The sequence below is a fragment of the Stegodyphus dumicola genome, chromosome X1 (assembly GCF_044657685.1).
Source record: "Stegodyphus dumicola isolate Sdum_Otavi_A_Nest chromosome X1, ASM4465768v1".
NCBI classification, from domain to species: domain Eukaryota; kingdom Metazoa; phylum Arthropoda; class Arachnida; order Araneae; family Eresidae; genus Stegodyphus; species Stegodyphus dumicola.
Genome location: NC_140780.1, coordinates 58,449,416 through 58,467,344, shown reverse-complemented (window position 1 = coordinate 58,467,344; position 17,929 = coordinate 58,449,416). Strand labels below are relative to the sequence as shown.

Here is a 17,929-nt window from a genome sequence, read left to right as displayed (position 1 = left end):
GAAGATTATGAATCTCAACCACGATGGATAAAATGGATGAGGACTTAACTGAGTTTGTGAAGAAACGCAGCATCTAATAAAGCTATAATATGCTATAAAGACCATGTTGATTTCAGTACTTCAATACATAGAAAGCAAGCAGAGAAGCAAGTATTTCAACATAGAAAGATTCACTTTTCCATCAAATGATATGAGTATTAAATATGCATTCCAAGCAGGAACATAAAAACATTTTTTTGCCATAAATGACACTAGATTTCTACAATGCTTAAATTAATTCAAATGTAAAGAATATTTAACTTAAATAAATGATTTCATTGCTATCTTGAACAAGATTTTCATAAAGGCACTGAGTCATAACATTTTGTACCAAGATGTTATTCAGCTCTTACCATACCTATCAGGTTTTTATATAATAAGCAGGAAGAATATTTGGATCAAATGTATTTTCCTGGAAAAAAAAAATCAAAAACTAAATAAATGTTTGATATCTGCCTTAGAATTCAACAGAAGCTGCAAACATCAAGCTTGCCCAACAATGCTCAAGGATAAAAATCTAAAGTCGGAATTTTTTCACAATGCTTGGCTACAAGTACTTGCCTGATGCGATTCTGTATTTGGAAGGAGAATGTATGGTAAAAGGAGTAAAATGAAAGAAGCTGACAAAGTGAATGCAAGCTAAATAGATATGCTAAAGCAAAGTTTGTATTAAATATGAGGAACAATACAGAGGGGGGGGGCGGACACATTTGCAACGGTGAATGAATCTCTGCATTCTTACAAGATATATTCCATTGGTTTCTGTAGATGCTGAGCAGTTTCTAAAAATACAAGGATCTCCTAAGCTCAAAGTGCCAGCGACTTACTTTCTAAAATGCACAAATGGTGAATATCATCCAGTGGAGAAAGCTTCTTAATGTCCAGTAAATGGTATATTAATTTCCCCGTATAAGGTTATTAGATTACTCATTATAGCATACAGTTATTATTTAGTCAAGAATGAATAAATGTTTGGATAACTGTTTTAGAGCTCACAACTTGAGCAGCAACTTCTGATAATAATTTTTCACCTTAAAATCTTTTCCCTACTCATCATAACAACTACTATAAAGAAGGATAATTACTGGTAAATAAATATATATATATTAGCAGAAGGCTGCTTTGAATCAACATGATTTTAGTGAAAATTTTCTTAAAATCTCTTAAAACTTTATCTAAAAAAGATGACTATCAAGAATGTACTTGATAATTAATTTTATTATATTATATCAGTTATCATAATTAAAATAGTTCCTAAATTTAATCATAAAAAAACTACAAACTAAAAAATAAACAAAAAACTTACAGACCTCAAGTAAAATGTCTAAATCTTGGGAATCTAAATATGAGCGAGTTAACTGTCTGCCATCAAAATCAACTTCTGCTTTGTACCGCACATAATTATTTCCCATATCAGTTGCTTTGACATCATGTATGGCTCTTAGAATAGAAACAAAACCAATTACTTAAAACATAGGCACTGAACAATTGCTAACAAATGCAGGTAAAATGAATATCTTTCCCAGAATAATTTTTAAAAAAAACTCACTAACGTACAAAACTTTAAAATAAACAAAAGCAAGCATTTAGATGCTTTTAAACTAAAACAAATTTTACCTCTGTTTTGGGGCATTTAAATTAAAACAAATTTCACCTCCGCTTTTTGGGGCATTTAAATTGCAATGCTTCACAAAAATATACTACAATAGACTACAAGTTTGCATACACAGAGTTTGGAAGAAAATGTTCTTGAAGGCAAATATGAAAAAGAGGAAGCACAGCCCATCTACATATGTTCAGAAGAAGATATCTTTGATACTATTCCAGATTGAATGAAGAAAGCAATTTATGTGATTAAATTGGATTTAACATAAACATATAAAAGGTTTATCAACAGTTAGTAAAGGACTTCAAATAGGATATTACACAGGTTTAGATTATTACATCATCAAATTTAGAATTTTGAAAGACAGCAAACCATGCAGTGTTTGCAGAATTAGCAGGCCCCTTGGATCACACCTAACTGTCCTTCATACTGTCATGAGCAACCCAACGGTTGTGTAAACATAATTTTCCATATTTTTCACAGTTTGATAACACTATAATTTTTAGTTTTAAAATTATATTTAAAATATTAAAAAAGAAAGGCAGAAATGTGCCATTTTTGTACTCAGGTGGATTGCCTGTTTTATTTTGATTCCTTATTCCTTTTTTACATTTTTGTACTGGAGAATTGACTGAATCAAGGAAATTCAGAGAGAGTCTCATAACACAGTGACCAAATGATGTGATTTTTAAAGGTACGTTTTTTTAATTACATATTATTCTGAAAATGGAATTGCTTATTAAAAAGCAATCACATATAAGATCTAATTCTACAAAGTGCTTTAATGGTTTGAATGACTTAAAAGGAGACAATGTTTAGCAAGAGAGCATTAGATTTAATTTTGCTAATTTATATAGAATCTATTCTCAGCTAACTGAAACAGATCATGAAATAAGCTCTTTATTAGATTATGTTTTATTTGGTTATTAGGTGGATTACCTGTTTTATTTTGATTACTTTGGGGGACTGCCTGCTTTATTTGATTACTTAGGTTGAACTGGCTATTTGGTCTGAGTTATTGAATTGTTTCAGATTTAAATTATAAAGGTGAAAACAGCTGCAGGTGAATGTATTCATCCTATGGTAATGATTGTATCCTTTTGTAAGGGATGAACAATGATAGCTTGATTTTATCTAAACAAAAAACAATTTAATATTCACTGTGGTGAAGACATTAAGGTTTCTGATAAAACACTGAAACTAAATGTGGTAGGATAACAGTAAAACCTTCATGTTATGACCAGTTTTATGCATAAAGTAGTATAAAGTAAGTATACTGTTGTTTATTCTCCTTGTTAAATATATTGTATTTTGATTTAAGTTCCAATCACCATAAATCAAAAGGTGGGAGGAGATGCATCAAGGAACTCAACAGTTGTGTAGTAACTTTCCTTCAAGTTATTTTTCATTATTTGAGAACACTGTATTTTTTAGTTTGATGTTTATATTTAGAATATTAAAAAGGAAAGGCAGAAATGTGCCATGTCTTCATACCGAGATAGACTGCCTGTTTTATTTTTGTTACTTGAGCAGACTACCTGCTTTATTTTGATTACTTATTTCTTTTCTTTTCTTTTCTTTTTTTTTTTTTTGTACTGCTGAACTGACTATTTGAATGAAATTCAGATAGAGTCTTGTGAGAGCTACATAATCTTCAGAATATGGTCAATTTAATCAAGTTAATTACATTGCAGCCTTCAAACTGCATTGCTTAATATATTACATGTAAAACACGTATTCTACATTTTTATTTCAGGTCGATTAAAAAAAATTTCAATGTACTGCTTCACCAGAAACATATAAATAAAAAATAATAAAATCATTGTGGTAGTCTTAGATTCAACTTTCTGAATTCTTGATGTCAGAAATTTGAATTGATCTACATCTTTTTAGGAATTTCCAAGACATCTAATTTGTCATAAATGGAAAAAAATATGTCATTTGAGTGAAATAGGGTGGTTTTTTTTTTTTTTTTTTTTTTTTTAAGGGAATATTATGAAACAAAATTAAGATGCACAAGTTTAGGGAAAACTGATGTACTTTAATTAAAGCTGTGCAGTGTAAATAAAAATTGCGTAAGTAAATTAAGTCCTCATCATGGATAGACCATGCATGCAGTTTGAGATGTTTTACATGCTCATTTATGCATCAGTCACACTAATACAACATTTTGCATAGAAACATTTTTTAGAAATCCACATAAAGCCAAGAATGGAAAAATAGCACTTGAGATTAATCTCACAAGATTGTCACAGTCCACTTTGCTTAATTTGGATAATACAGGTTTGGGATAATCTAGGTCCAGTTGCGATTGAAATACTTTATAGTTAACCATTTCATGCACTCCACCAAGTTAACTCAAGTACACTGAAATAAGATTTTTCTGTTCACCACAGTTAATATGTTCAAGAATTTTTTTTTCACATGTGAATACTACCGAATACCTCCACTACAGTTTTGAGCTTATTTCCTTTCATATGGGAAAATTTCCCTTTGCGATGTATCAGCTATTTGGTTTTGTGCATGTATCCTTGCTGTCACTTTGGGGTTTACCTTCATTTCAAAAAGCTGCAGTGAATTACAGCCAGCGGGTTTCACAACTGCATATTTGTTTCTATTATTATGTAAACTTTGAAAATTTATCTTTACATAATACTATAATGGATAGTGTTTGGCAGACTTGTTACTTAGGTCAGATGACATAACTTTAAAATACAGTTGCAGCAATGCAGAACCTGATGTTATTTCTGAAAATGAAAGAAGTTTTGCTTTGGCCCAGCAATGGTATCCACTGCTACAAAATGCTCATACACTCACATCATTTGCTTTTCCTTAAGCACCAAGTATAAAAAGATATTCATATTATTGATTATAATTGCCTAAATTTCTTTGGGATATTTTTGATGATCAATTGATTCAACTATTGCAAATTAAATACAGCGATATGTGATGAGTCATGCCTGTAATAATGCAAATACTTCATGGTATGACAAAAATCCAAGGGAAATTTGAGTAGTCCTAGCAGCTGTACTTTGGCAAAGTATAGTGAGAAAACCATATACAGTACAAAGTCAGTAATCCGGACTCGTCGTGACTTCTGTGATTCCGGATTAAGGGTTTTTCCGGATTATAGATCATCAATTTAAATCTGGTCAGATGGCATGCAGAAATTATACAATTAAAAGTATGAAACTGTAATTTATGAAATAAAGAGCAATTATGATCTAAAAAGTGTATCAGAATTTACAAAAAAAAGCTTAATATTTATTTGTTTACTTTATTAAACATTACTTTCAATGCAAGTTGTTTAAGTTTCTTCATTTTTTTTGTGCTAAACGCGCATGTGTAAAGCATACCAAAAAAAACGTTTGTGGCTTTGAGGTCCGGATTATAGGTCATTCCGGATAATAAATGTCCGGATTACAGACTTTGTACTGTACTGTCCTGAAATGAATGAAAATTCTTTATTGTACGCACCACTTTTTCTGCAATGCATGAGCAGAAAATGCTTCAAGATCATAAAACAATTTCTACGTTTTTTAAATGATGATAACTATGACTCAGCTAATTACCTTTGCCTAACACTACATAAAATCTGGTGTTTTTATGAAGACTTGAATTCAGAATTTAGCATTCAAGCATGCCAGAAAAACTGGTGACTCTTGACAAAAGTTTATTGCATTATAAATGTTATTCATTATTTTTGGTTTGGTTGGTTATGGAAAAGCATGCAAAGAATATCTGCTAATGATACGGATACCTTTGTGAAGGACTTTTTAAGGAAACCTGGAACCTACCCACATTATATATGGGGATAATCATGAAATCACCCATACAGTCAGCCCATCCATTGGGATATGAATCTGGATGGAATTACCAGTGTTCAGTGAATTTACCACTCAGCTGCTGGTGAACTTTATAAAAATCATCTGGATGAGTTCAATACATTCTCAAAAGATTTAAATTTACAATAAAAAAACTTGTATTATGTGAATCACAAAGTGAATATATCGATAATTTTATGACATACACTGGAAAGATTTTCATTCTGGACAGCCATTTTATCAATCTCCTGGTGTCTTTGCAAAAAGTGATGACATTGGCAAAACCTTCATTGACTAAGATTATTGTTATTTAGGTTAGGTTATTTAATTATGGCAAAGCTTAGAGGGCTATCAGCCTAAGGGAAGGGATGCCTTCGTGGAGGACTTTCTAAGGAAAATTGGCTCGTATACACGTTACACATGGGGAAAACCGCAAAAACACCTGTGCAGCCAACCTGTTCGCGAGATTCAAACAAAACTACCAGTGTTCAGCGACTTTACTGCTCGACTGCTGGTGGAGTAGATTATTGTATGATGATAGCTATCTTTTATAATTCACCTGAATAGGTTGATCTTTTCATAAAAATATGTTAACTAAGCATATTATGCAAAGAAGTACCCAGGGAGCTGAAGAGCAAGAAATTTAAAACTGGAGAAGTTACTGGCTTCCAAAAAGGAAAAGTCTGTGTAATGAAGTGGACAGATGAAAAATCCCTAATTGCTCCCATGCACACTATATTAATAGGAAAAACTAAATAAACCACAACTTGAACCTATGTTGATCAACCCTTGTCCCTGTGTAGTATAAGGTATTTCTCCCACTTTCCTAGTGTGCCTTCTTGGTGTAACGGTAGCACGCTGGGCAGGTATTCCAGAGGTCCGTTGGTTTGATTCCCAGCGAAGGCGGTTGCATATTTTTCATTTTTTTCTGCTTCCAATTAACCTAATGACTGTACAGTAGTATTCAGAAAAGAGGCAAGAAGTATTACAAAAAGATTTTTTTTATTTCTTAGACTTAACACAATGGAACTCTTTTGTACTTATCAAAAATATGACATTAGAATCAATTCACCTGATCTTCACCTCAAAGTAATACAGCTCACTAATCAAAAATATAAAGTGACAGCTAATACAAGAACTTCATGACCTTCAGATATCCCAACATCACCCTGCCAGTGTTTCCTTTGCTCTAGAAACAGGAATGAGAAATTAAATAGATCTGTAAAGAAACAAGATACTTGTGTCCAGACTATGATGCTCTTTTTTATGTCAGTTTCAAGCTTTAAAACTTATCACAAAATGGTAAATGTTGACTAAAAAAACTGTTATTACCTTGACATTTTTACTGCCACAGTTAACTCAACTCAGCAACATACAGAGTTTAATAAACCTTTTTTTTTTTTTTTTAAATATTTCTTGTGTTTAATTTCAAAAGATACATTAATTTTTTGTGTATGAAAATAAGGAATAAAAAAAGTTGGAAAAAATATCACTTGCATTTTTATTTGTATATTAAGAGGCTAATAGCTTAAAATAGTTATACTAAGAATTGAAATGCTGAAAGTTGGATAACCAAGGTCTACTTGTAATTAAAATATTTCACAGTTAATAGATTAAAATAGTCATACTAGGAGCTGTAAAGATGAAGTTTTGCACAAATATGTACTCTGACACAAGATTATAACATTTCTAAGAGTTGTTGCTAAGGATTTTCTTCATTTTCTCAAAACTGAAATGTTATTTTCTCTCATCATTTCTGCCTCAAACTAAAGATGCAACATTTTGCAAAATTCACTAAAAGAAGTATTAACCTTAATTTTTCATGGTATCCTCTAATAATTTCAAATGCATCATTTTCAGGAGAGATGAAACTTCAGTTACAAAAACAGCCTTAAAATACAAGGAATTTATGAACTGCATTCTATGAAATGATAAAAAATGAAAAATTTCTCAAAGACAGTTCATGCTTAGGTAAAAACATGGACTGAATGTGAATAAATATTTATTTCATGGTTTGATTTTTCTTTGCAGTCCCCCCCTCTCAATATATTTGTTTATATTATGTTTTATAATAATTAACTCTAATATGACATACTATAAATAGTTAAATAGAACTAAGATAAACACATTATTTATTACACAAAATACAAAAATAAACCAATACAGTCGTACCTAATCACTACATTTATGCCAAGTTTTAATTTCTTTAAAGAGGGCCTCTTTTGAAATGCTTTAAAATTTATACTTAAATTATACGCATCTCCACACAAAATACAAAAATAAACTAATACAATCATAACTAATCACTACATTTACATCAAGTTTTAACTTGTTTAAAGAAGGCCTCTTGTGAAATGCTTTACAATTTATACTCAAATTATAAGCATCTCTTTTATTCATTAAATTGTTTTCCCAGCGTTTCTGACTGAAGAAGATTTTCAGCAAAAGAAGACACAATGTTATGCAGTGTTGCATGAATAACTTCAACATTCAACATAGAAATGCACTGCAAGGTGCATTAAAAATTATTGCTGGGAGCTTAGGCACATATCTCTCAAAAGCTGATATTAAACAATTTCATCACTTGCAGATATCAAGAACATTCTAGTAAATCAAGGAAAAATTATTTTTACAAATTTCCATCCATATATTTATCACAAAACAGCTTATTCCCATCAATAACATGGGCTCTGAGGTATCAATGTCTATTTCTCAGCTCAAAATATCAATATGTAATCTTATGTAAATTATACAGTATGATGATTTAAGTCCTTGCTGTGCACAAACAGCCTTTATTCTCACAACTGCTGGCCACAAACTTATACTTCAATTACAAGATTAAGTGATGCAAATATTCATGTTATAGTATTTTTAAATTTAAGATATCAATTTTTGGAAAAGAGTATGTTTTACAACTAATTAAAGAAAAGGTGAAGTACTACCTTGTGTAACTTATTGTATCACAGTACCAGCAGATTTTATATAGCTTAGAGATTATTTGCAGGATACTTTTTCCCAATAAAAAGAATTTGATGTTTATTCCATCTGTGAGCATCATGAAATCTGACAGGAAAAAGTCTTTTGGGCTATAACTATTTTTTTAATATATCCAGCAGTGACACTGAATTTTTTTTTTTTTTTTTTTTTTTTTTTTTTGTAATGTAGGTAATGAGTTTCATGACTGATGTATTTGAGCCAATGCATCACTTCAATGTTTTTGCCTGCTGTTAAAAATTGTGACAATACTCCTTGATACATCATTAAAAGAAATTCCCTAAGCTAATAAAAATGATTATTTGACCCGAAAAATTTGATATTCATGAGCACATTTTCTATGTGTTTTATTTAAGAAAGTCCTCTTGTATCATCTTATTTTTTGTTATAGTGATCATTAAGGTTCTGACAATAAAATACGTTAAATGCCCACCGATAGATAAAACTAATGCATTAAAAATATTTTTACCTGATCATAACATCATTTTCCATTTCCTTATTTATTTCCTGCAGTCTTTCAGCTGGAATAGACCTATATTAAAGTATACAAAAATGCAAATTAATTTATACAATGTGTAAAAATGATACAAATCTAAAGCAACTATAGTACTAATTAAATACAGGAAACTTTTTAAAAATTCTCACCTGCCGACTAGAGCAGCTGTATTCGTATAGATTATAAATGAAGCAACAGCTCCCAAAACACCTCCTACAGCAAGGGAGCCTATAGCATCATAAATTGGCAGTCCTGTATATGATGTCAATCCCATGCATGTTCCGGCAATGAAAATGCCCACAACGGCAGCTATATCTTCCAGCAATACAACATTTACACTAGGATCTTGCCCTCGCAAAACTACAATCACAAATCTTAAATAAATCTGCATATAATGGAAATATATTCTAAAATCTCTACACAAAATGGAAAACATATTTAAATTAAATATTAAAATTGAACTGTTTCTAAATCTCCCTGAAATAAATTTTTTCATCAATATTTAGAAAAAATATTTAAAATATACTTACCTGAAGTATTCCAAATATAAACATTTATGAGAAATATCAGATTATAACAATGTTTAAATTTTACTTCAAATATAAACATTAACCGCAATTTTTAAAAGATTTTTATAAAATGTGGGACATTTTATCTACATTACATTTCATCAAAACATAACACATTCATGTAATGTATTGCCTGTTTCAAAAATTGCTTATAATTCAAGTTGAAAAAAAAATCAGTATTTTGCAGAATGAATTTTTTACACATTAGATGAATCTCAACATAGGCTGTATCTTTTTAATCAAGTAATTCCCTTAATTATGCATGTTTTCAACATCCATCTGCTACCACATCAGTATTAATCATGAACAGAAACCTATATCTATTTATATAAGAAACAAATGTGTACATTAATTTCTCTTTTTCAGTTTTATTACTGCCCTCTAAGATGTAAATTAAGTGACCAAGAAGTGTAAAAGAGAATGCTAATATTAAGCATCAGCATAAATCTCTCTGCATAAATCAGAAGGTGGACTTAATGAAAAAAATTGGAATACTTGTAAAGCTACTGCATGAATATTGTGATACTGGATCATCAATTGTCTATCATTTAAATGTAAAAAGATTTTTTAAAGTTTTTGGCTGAAAATAAAAGTTGAAATTGTTTGAAGTTGCAGAACTGTTTTACTGAAGCCATTCTGTTAAACTCTGTTTTAACTTGTGCCTAATTAATGACATCACAGCAATAAATATCCAGAGTAGGAAGAAAAAGCATATGGTCAGACATAAGTTGAATGATACACAGAAACTCCTTTATGGAGATTTACATTTTCTGAAACTTAGCAATGGCTAGATCCTATAGCTGCAGGATTTAAATTTAAGTAATTTTTAATCTTTTAACAAATGTTGCTAACATAAGTGACTTTTCAAATCGCAAAGAAATTCCAATAAATCATAGTTCATGCAGATAAATCCTACATTTATTTAATAATTAATAATTACATGAAACAGTTGAAAAAGGAAATTATTGACTGCAGTGATCGAAATGTGCAAATTAAGAGGCATACAATCTAATGAGAGACAAAAGATTTAAGATACGCATTAATTATGAGATTTCTGACGTATCAGAAAAGCAACTATATTCATGACACAGATTTGGCAGCTATTCTCCTTCCATACATAAATGCAAAAACAACATAATAATTGTCAAAAACAAACAAAAAAAAAAAAAAAAAAAAAAAAAAAATAGTCCCAGGCAATCTCAGAAAAGAAGTGTTTGAGGAAATGTAAAATAGTGTATTGAATTTAAACAAAATTATTTAAAAAAAAAAAGAGGTATCTGAGTTCTACAAGTATTACATTTTGTATAGATAACCATATGAGTAACTAAAGGTGATATACCTACCATACTGTGTAATACTCATGCCCTCTCGTTTAGCACCACTTTTTGTTTCTCTAAATGCTACAGCAAGTGTACCTACATAAAATGTTCACACATAATATCACATGCCCAGCAAAGATAAATTTTAAGCAAAATAGAAATTTAAATATTTGATCGATTACAAAAAATTATCACAGTACCTCCTTCAGAAATTAAGGAACCTCCTAAAACAATATAAGCCTAAAAATAAATGTTGATGTATTAATACACAAAATTTAAAATACACAAACTTTCATTAAATATACAATGCTTAAGCTCAATAAATGGAAAATTAAGCTTTTACTTGACATTCTTCCAATATAATGAAATGAATGTGCAGAGTAGTAAAATTAAGCAGAAGTGAAACACAAAAATACTAAAGGCCTATCATTAAACAGCCAAAGAATTAAATTACAAAAAATCAAATTTTGCCACGTCACCCAATACAGTGATTCCATGGTCTCAGGGTTTAAAATCCCTGTTATTCCATGGTAAATTGAAAGCCCAGTGCCAAGGAAGAATATTCCAACACCACTAACCAGGGAAGCCACATAACGCATATTATGATAACCATACCTAAAACAGAAAAAAAAAAAAAAAATGTATACAAAATTTTAAAACTAACCTTTCATTTGCATACTTAAAAATGTTAATATTGCTAGATTTTACACACTTCATAAAAGAGTTTAAAAAAAAGATTGAAATCATGCTACAGCAATGTATAGCAATATGCCCACCTCTTATTTCAGGCATTTCATTTTATTTTTTTTAAATTCATTTTTTTTTAAAATTTAATAAAAAATTTCAAACAAATTTTGAAAAATGAATCATATAATTCAAGAAAAGGAATCCTGTACAAAATGAGAGCAATACACACAAATGTGAAATGCTCTTGATAGCTATCATACTAAAAATTCAATAATTACCTTTTAAAATTATTTCTAATCATTATTAATTACTTTAGCACTTTTACAGACACCAGGAAAAAATAACTGTTTACAGTAAAAAAACAAAGATCATTTGCCTCTTAACCTACTCTCAGAGTCAATGGCTGGGGTTTATAGCTACCTAATTTAAGATTTTTAGTTAGCTAATTTAGCATTTTTAATTTTAGTGTGTCTGTTTAATTCATCTCTAACATAAGATAATTAAAATACATCAAATGAAACAATTACAGCCGAAAACATTGCGCAGAAAACAATGCACTGCAAAAACCTCATGGGAGAAAAGAAAGCAAAGAGAAAAACATCGCAGTTCTAAAACATCGTGGTCGAAAATAAAGCAGTTAAAAAACTTCGCAGTTTAAAAACATCGTGGTCGAAAATACCGTGGTAAAAAATAAAGTGCCTACAAATCATCACATGACGATAACATCAAACATATGCATTTTTCAGGTTTTAAAAGTTGTAACTGCATTTTCGCACAATGATTTGGCAGCACAAGAAGGAAAGGGGGAGAAAATGTTAACGACACTTCAAGAATTAAAGTAAACAAAACAAGATATAATTTTCACTAAAACAATAATAGATTAACAAGCGTGAAAAAACATTTGATAGTTAACTAAGCAATTTGTATAGACGTAACCTCATGCAGTTGTCTTCCTTTTCTAAACATTTTTAGACTGTATTTTTCATGAAAACTTATCAGTAAAACGTTATTAAAAAAAGACTTATTCATTAATAACCTTTGTTAAATAACTATATAGATTTAAAAATTCTGTTAAGTGCTATAAGTTGCATCAATTTTCTACTCATTTTCAATTTTTATATGCTTAAGTTTCCTTCTTACATTTCCAGCAAAAATTTATTAGTTCACTCAAAAATATAAAATATAGAAGTAAAAATATATATCTCTCCTTTCCTTCTTGGGTTCCCAAATCATTATGCAAAAATACACTTTCAACTTTTAAATCCTGAAAAACTGCATATGTGCAATAGGTACTTTATTTTTTACCACGATATTTTGTACGATGATATTTTAGAACTGCAGTGTTTTTGCTTTTTTTTTCTCCCACAATGTTGTGTACTATGACGTTTTCGCTTGCGTTGTTTTCTTCTCCATGATGTTTTTTTGTGTTGTTTTTGGCAGCCACCAACGAAAAAACAGAAATAACTATATGAACATTGTTCCAAAAACAAAATTAATTACCTAATGCATATCTGAAATATATCACTTTGCACAAAATTACAACTAAATTTTCCTATTTTTTACTGCAGCTCCTTATTTATTTTAAGGATATGCTACTGTAAATATAGAGCTAATTTACCCATTAAGATCTAAATTCATCCCACTAAGACATATATAGTACTTCCGCAGTTTCAGTATTTAAATTTTCCATTATTACATGGTATAGCTGTCAATCTTGGAAACTTAACACCAGAAGAAACTAGGTTTTCAAGCTGCACGGCAACAACCATTTCAAAGAACCACCAAAATGACTTCAATTAATTTTATCATGCATGATTCAGGTTATTGAACCATCTGCAATACAATTCTGATGTAAAATATCTGGTTGTAACGAAAACTTTCCGCCAAAAAACGTTCTTAATAAAGTTAGAAAAAAACATGAAAGCAGTACCTTTAGTAACCACCATCCAAATCTATGATTTTCTGCCAATGTTTTGGTAGTTTTCAAAGCCTTCAACCCAGAAACTTGGGGGCAAAAACAGATCAACCTCATTTCAGACATCCTGTGGAGAATGGAAGATAGCACCAGGTGTGAAAAACATAGAAGTCCAAAGGAGAGATGTCAGGGCTATATGGTGGGTGTGGCAAATGATCCCATTCAAGTCCGTATGGAGTCCAGCGAGTGAATGCTCACATATGTGGTCTTGCTTTTATCTTGATGGAACATTAACTTTTTTGTGCCGAAACTCAATCCGACATTTTACCTTGATAACAAGAACCAGCATCTCGCTGCACACCTTACTGTCGAGGGTTTTACCTTTTTCCAGATACTCTTTGTGGATAATACCACAGCAATCTCACCAGATACAAAACATGATCTTTTTGTTAGTCAAACTGTGCTTTGCGATGTTGCCGACGTGCTCACCGGGCACAGACCAACCCCCTTTTTGGCATGTGTTGTTGAAGTAAACCCACTTTTCATCATAAGTGACAAATCAGTCCAGAATTTTGTCTTTAAATTGATATTCTAGCAGTAGTGCAGGCCTGAACATTTCTGTCCTTATCTGCTTGAGTCAACTCATGCAGCACTCAACAACTAACTTGTATGTCAAGTTTATGCAATACACAGCATGACTGATGAACGTAGCACTAACGTCTAACTCTAGCAAGCAGAGTGGTTGCATACTGATCTTCTTCCACAAGTTTTTGCAGGTGGGCCTCATCAACATCAGTAGCTCTGCTTCTTGAATGTCATAGTCCTTGTTTTTGAACTTTTGGCACCAAACCTTCACAGTCTCATATGATACAACATCAGTACCTAAAGCTATATACATGATTTGGTGACATTGTGTACCTGACTTTTTGCAAGAAAACAGAAGTAAATGATGATTCTAATCTGGTAATGTGATAATTCTACTTCAGACACTTTGTATTTAATGATAACCATATTTTTTACAAATTTCACAACACAGTGCTGTAAAGCAAGTCTCCTTCTTTCAAATGCCAAAAATCATTTGACAAAATATAATTAAATACACCAATGCAAACTGTTTGCACAGATATTTACTGTGATAGGAAACTTTTATTAAAACCTGATACAGTAGCATTTAATTTGATATTCTAAACATTTTTTTGGCTAATTTCATTAAAAAATTTTTTTACATTTTTATACTCAAGAAATCTCAAGTAGGGAAGGAAAGCTTTTATTTATCATAGTACTTTTAAACAGAATTAAAATAAATAATTAATGTACACAATATTTGCATTGACATACTTAATAATGTACCATATTAACTGCTTAAACATTGCTTGAATTTTCATATAAAAATCTACAAATGTCTGCAGTACATTAAGAAAACTCAGATTAAATGAAATTTAATACAAAGGTAAATAAAATGCAATAAAAATTACAATTCAAATGAAATAAATTTATTTAAAAAATATTCTGAAAATCACTAGAGGCTGCGGGATAGAATTTGCCAAATTTAAGTTTCATTAATTCAATAAATTTTCATTTATTGCTGCAGCACATTTCCTTAGTAAAGGCTAAAAATAACCAGAAGATTTAGCAATCTACCCGGAGATAATTTGTTAGGTTTAATTTATTTGATTATGGCAAAGCACTTGACAAGTACTGCCTAATGAGGGATGCTTTCATGGATGACTTTCTAAGTGAAATTTCCTTATATACACGTTACACATGGGGAAAACCATGAAAGCGTTCAAGCAGCAACCCGGATTGTTGGGATTCAAACCCGGACTGAACTACCAGAGTTCAGCAATTTTACTGCTAGGCTGCTGGTGGGCCTGCCAGGAGATGTGATTAAAAAAATGGGAGTGATTGCAGCCATGCCATAGTAAATGAAAACTCCAATGACAATGAAGATAATTCTAATATACCACTAATTACACAGCACAAAATTAATTTCAGTTATAATTTTAGAAAGTTTCTACTAGTTGCTATATGCCCTAGCTTGTCCCCTATTCTGTTTCAACAGATGGCAAGAGTGAGAGAAAATTTTTATACTTTTCCTTAACATGAATTAACAGATGTATGGAGCTGGAATAGTATTTTTAATGTTATTTTGCAATGCATTTTTAATGTTCTTGCAGTTTACACTAGATACTTTACTGGTCATGAAATAATTTGAGCATTCATTAAAGTAACTAAACATATTTTACACAATAGAAAAATTGCTATTATTTTGAATTTGAATACATGATGCCGTTTGTTCTATTGGATTACTTGCATAGCATTACTGGAATACTAAAAATTATATGGTATTAGAAATTTAAATTTTGCAAATTTGGTTTAACAAATTAATGAATTTTAAGATTTTATTTAGGGAACCTTATTAACTTAGTTAATCAACTTTTGTATTTTTGAATTGATATTTTGAATTATTTTAACAATGAGATTATTTTTAAAAAATATATGGTATGTTTCTTAGAATACATTTCTATATGGTATGTTTCTTAGAATTTTCTGATTATTGTAAAGTTGAAATGAATATACACTTCGAAGGCTCCCACCTTATAATTTTTTTGCATATAATTATTTTTTAATGGAATGAAGGGTTTTTTTTTTTTTTTTTTTTTTTTTTTTTTATTTTTTTTTTTTTTACTATACATGGAATGTTATAGCACAGTTCAAAAAGGCCAATTGCCTTTAAACAAGGAATGGAAACTTTTATAAGTAACTGTCTGAGCATCCCTTAACCATTGGTGAGTACACATTCATTAATGTAGATTTCCCCATAAGATGGCAATGTTTCTATTACAAGAAAGCTGTGGGTGTTTCCAGCATGTACGAAATAAGTAAATTAGAAATGCCAATAATAATAGAAAGCATAATTTTAGCAATATTTGAAATGAAAAATTTATTAGATCATAATATTTTGAAATTTCTTGTGATGTTATAATGTAATTAATAGATGCATTTAAATTTTTTTATATTTGAAAAGCTTTAAATGGAGGTTTTAGGTTCTGTTATATTTAAGCATCCCAGAGCCGTCAGCAAGTTGTAACGCTGATTTGCTTCGTGAGGACCTGCTAATTTTAATCCAAGTTGCTCTATTATTATATTGTATTTTGTTATTTTTCTGTTATTAATTTCTAAAGTATACTTTATATTCCTTTACAAACACGAAGATGCAGATTGTTTTATGTGAGTTAAATAATTGATTTTAATACAAATTTCATGATTAAGTAAAAGAAAATTTCGGTTTTATATTGACAAAAACAATTTTTCAAGACAAGGACTGTAATATAATATGTTTGTGATATTCAAGCAAAGATTTTCCAGAACTATGAACCTCTCTAGTTTAATTCTTGAAAAAATTAGGATACTCTTTACAATATTTTCACAAATGAACTTGCAGACTTTCAAAATTTTAATAGAATTTTCAATTCGCATTTATTGTTAAAAAAGATATGGACAAATTTTTGTTACTTTAAGAAATTATTTATATCAAAATTTTATTTTATTTTTTTATCTTCAAAACTATATTTCCCTTGTTTTGATAGTGCTTGAATGCTTTTTTCTAAAAGCTTTTCTGTCGCCAAGCCTTTTTCTCTTTGAAGTGGGAATCAAAATCTCAAAATTATAATTTATACCAATAGCCCATAATTCCAACTCTATATATTATAAAAATAGTAATAACGTTTATGGACTGTGTAAAAATTTCTAGATCAATCTATGTCACATGGCTTGCATAATGCCAATGACTCAGCTAATTCGGAACCTGAACTCAAAATTTTGAGAACTGAAACCTTTTCTTAATAAACAATCTAAACCAAAACCTATTCTTAGTTAGCTTTCATACTGGATAACTGCACACTTTAGCTTTTACCTCACTTGATGTTAAAATGCTATTTCACTCTGCTCTCTGCATATTGCAGCAATATCAAAAATGTAAATGTTCTTGAAAAGTCACTATTAGAGTGCCAAGTGAATTATGGCCAATATGCAAACGGCCAAGAATTTTACTAAAAGACTAACTTAAAATATCATCATTTTCTGTAAGTTAAATTGTTGCCACCTCGGCAAAAAGCATGTCTGTGAATATTAAATATGTTAGTATCAGCCCCCCTAAAATGTTTTTAAAGAATTTTAATTGTTCCAAAGGGAAGCAAGGAATTTCTTAAATGCCACTGCAGACAAAAATCATAACGTTATGTAGCAGAATAAAACAACATATATTTTTGTTTCAAATATTGTTGAATTAAATCGCAAAAAAGTAATTTAAAATGTTTTATTTATAAAAAGTAAAGTCATGGTCCAAAATGTTCACCAAAAGGAAAAGAGAATTAAAATTTGCTTTTTACCATGTTTTACATTAAGACCGACAAAAATATTAATAGAAGAGAATATTAACACTTGGTTCTGGTGTGTCTTAATAACCTAAAATTGGATG

General features: G+C 30.2%; 1 protein-coding gene across 13 annotated transcripts in view; it reads right to left on the bottom strand.

Moving 5' to 3' along the window:
• Positions 1–17,929, bottom strand: part of ZnT49B (solute carrier family 30 member 9) — a 110,849-nt gene that overhangs the window by 18,490 nt on the left and 74,430 nt on the right. For 11 of the 13 annotated variants that reach the window (XM_085807935.1, XM_085807928.1, XM_085807937.1 and 8 more), the window contains 6 exons: positions 11,327–11,462; positions 11,048–11,087; positions 10,872–10,943; positions 9,109–9,319; positions 8,933–8,995; positions 1,350–1,479 (listed from right to left, as the gene is read on the bottom strand). In XM_085807935.1, the coding sequence (XP_085664061.1) occupies positions 1,350–1,479; positions 8,933–8,995; positions 9,109–9,319; positions 10,872–10,943; positions 11,048–11,087; positions 11,327–11,462 (652 nt within the window). Of the gene's footprint in view, positions 1–1,345; positions 1,480–6,547; positions 6,689–8,932; positions 8,996–9,108; positions 9,320–10,871; positions 10,944–11,047; positions 11,088–11,326; positions 11,463–17,929 lie in introns of those variants that run through there. The other 2 variants (XM_085807936.1, XM_085807938.1) reach the window with 2 other exon arrangements.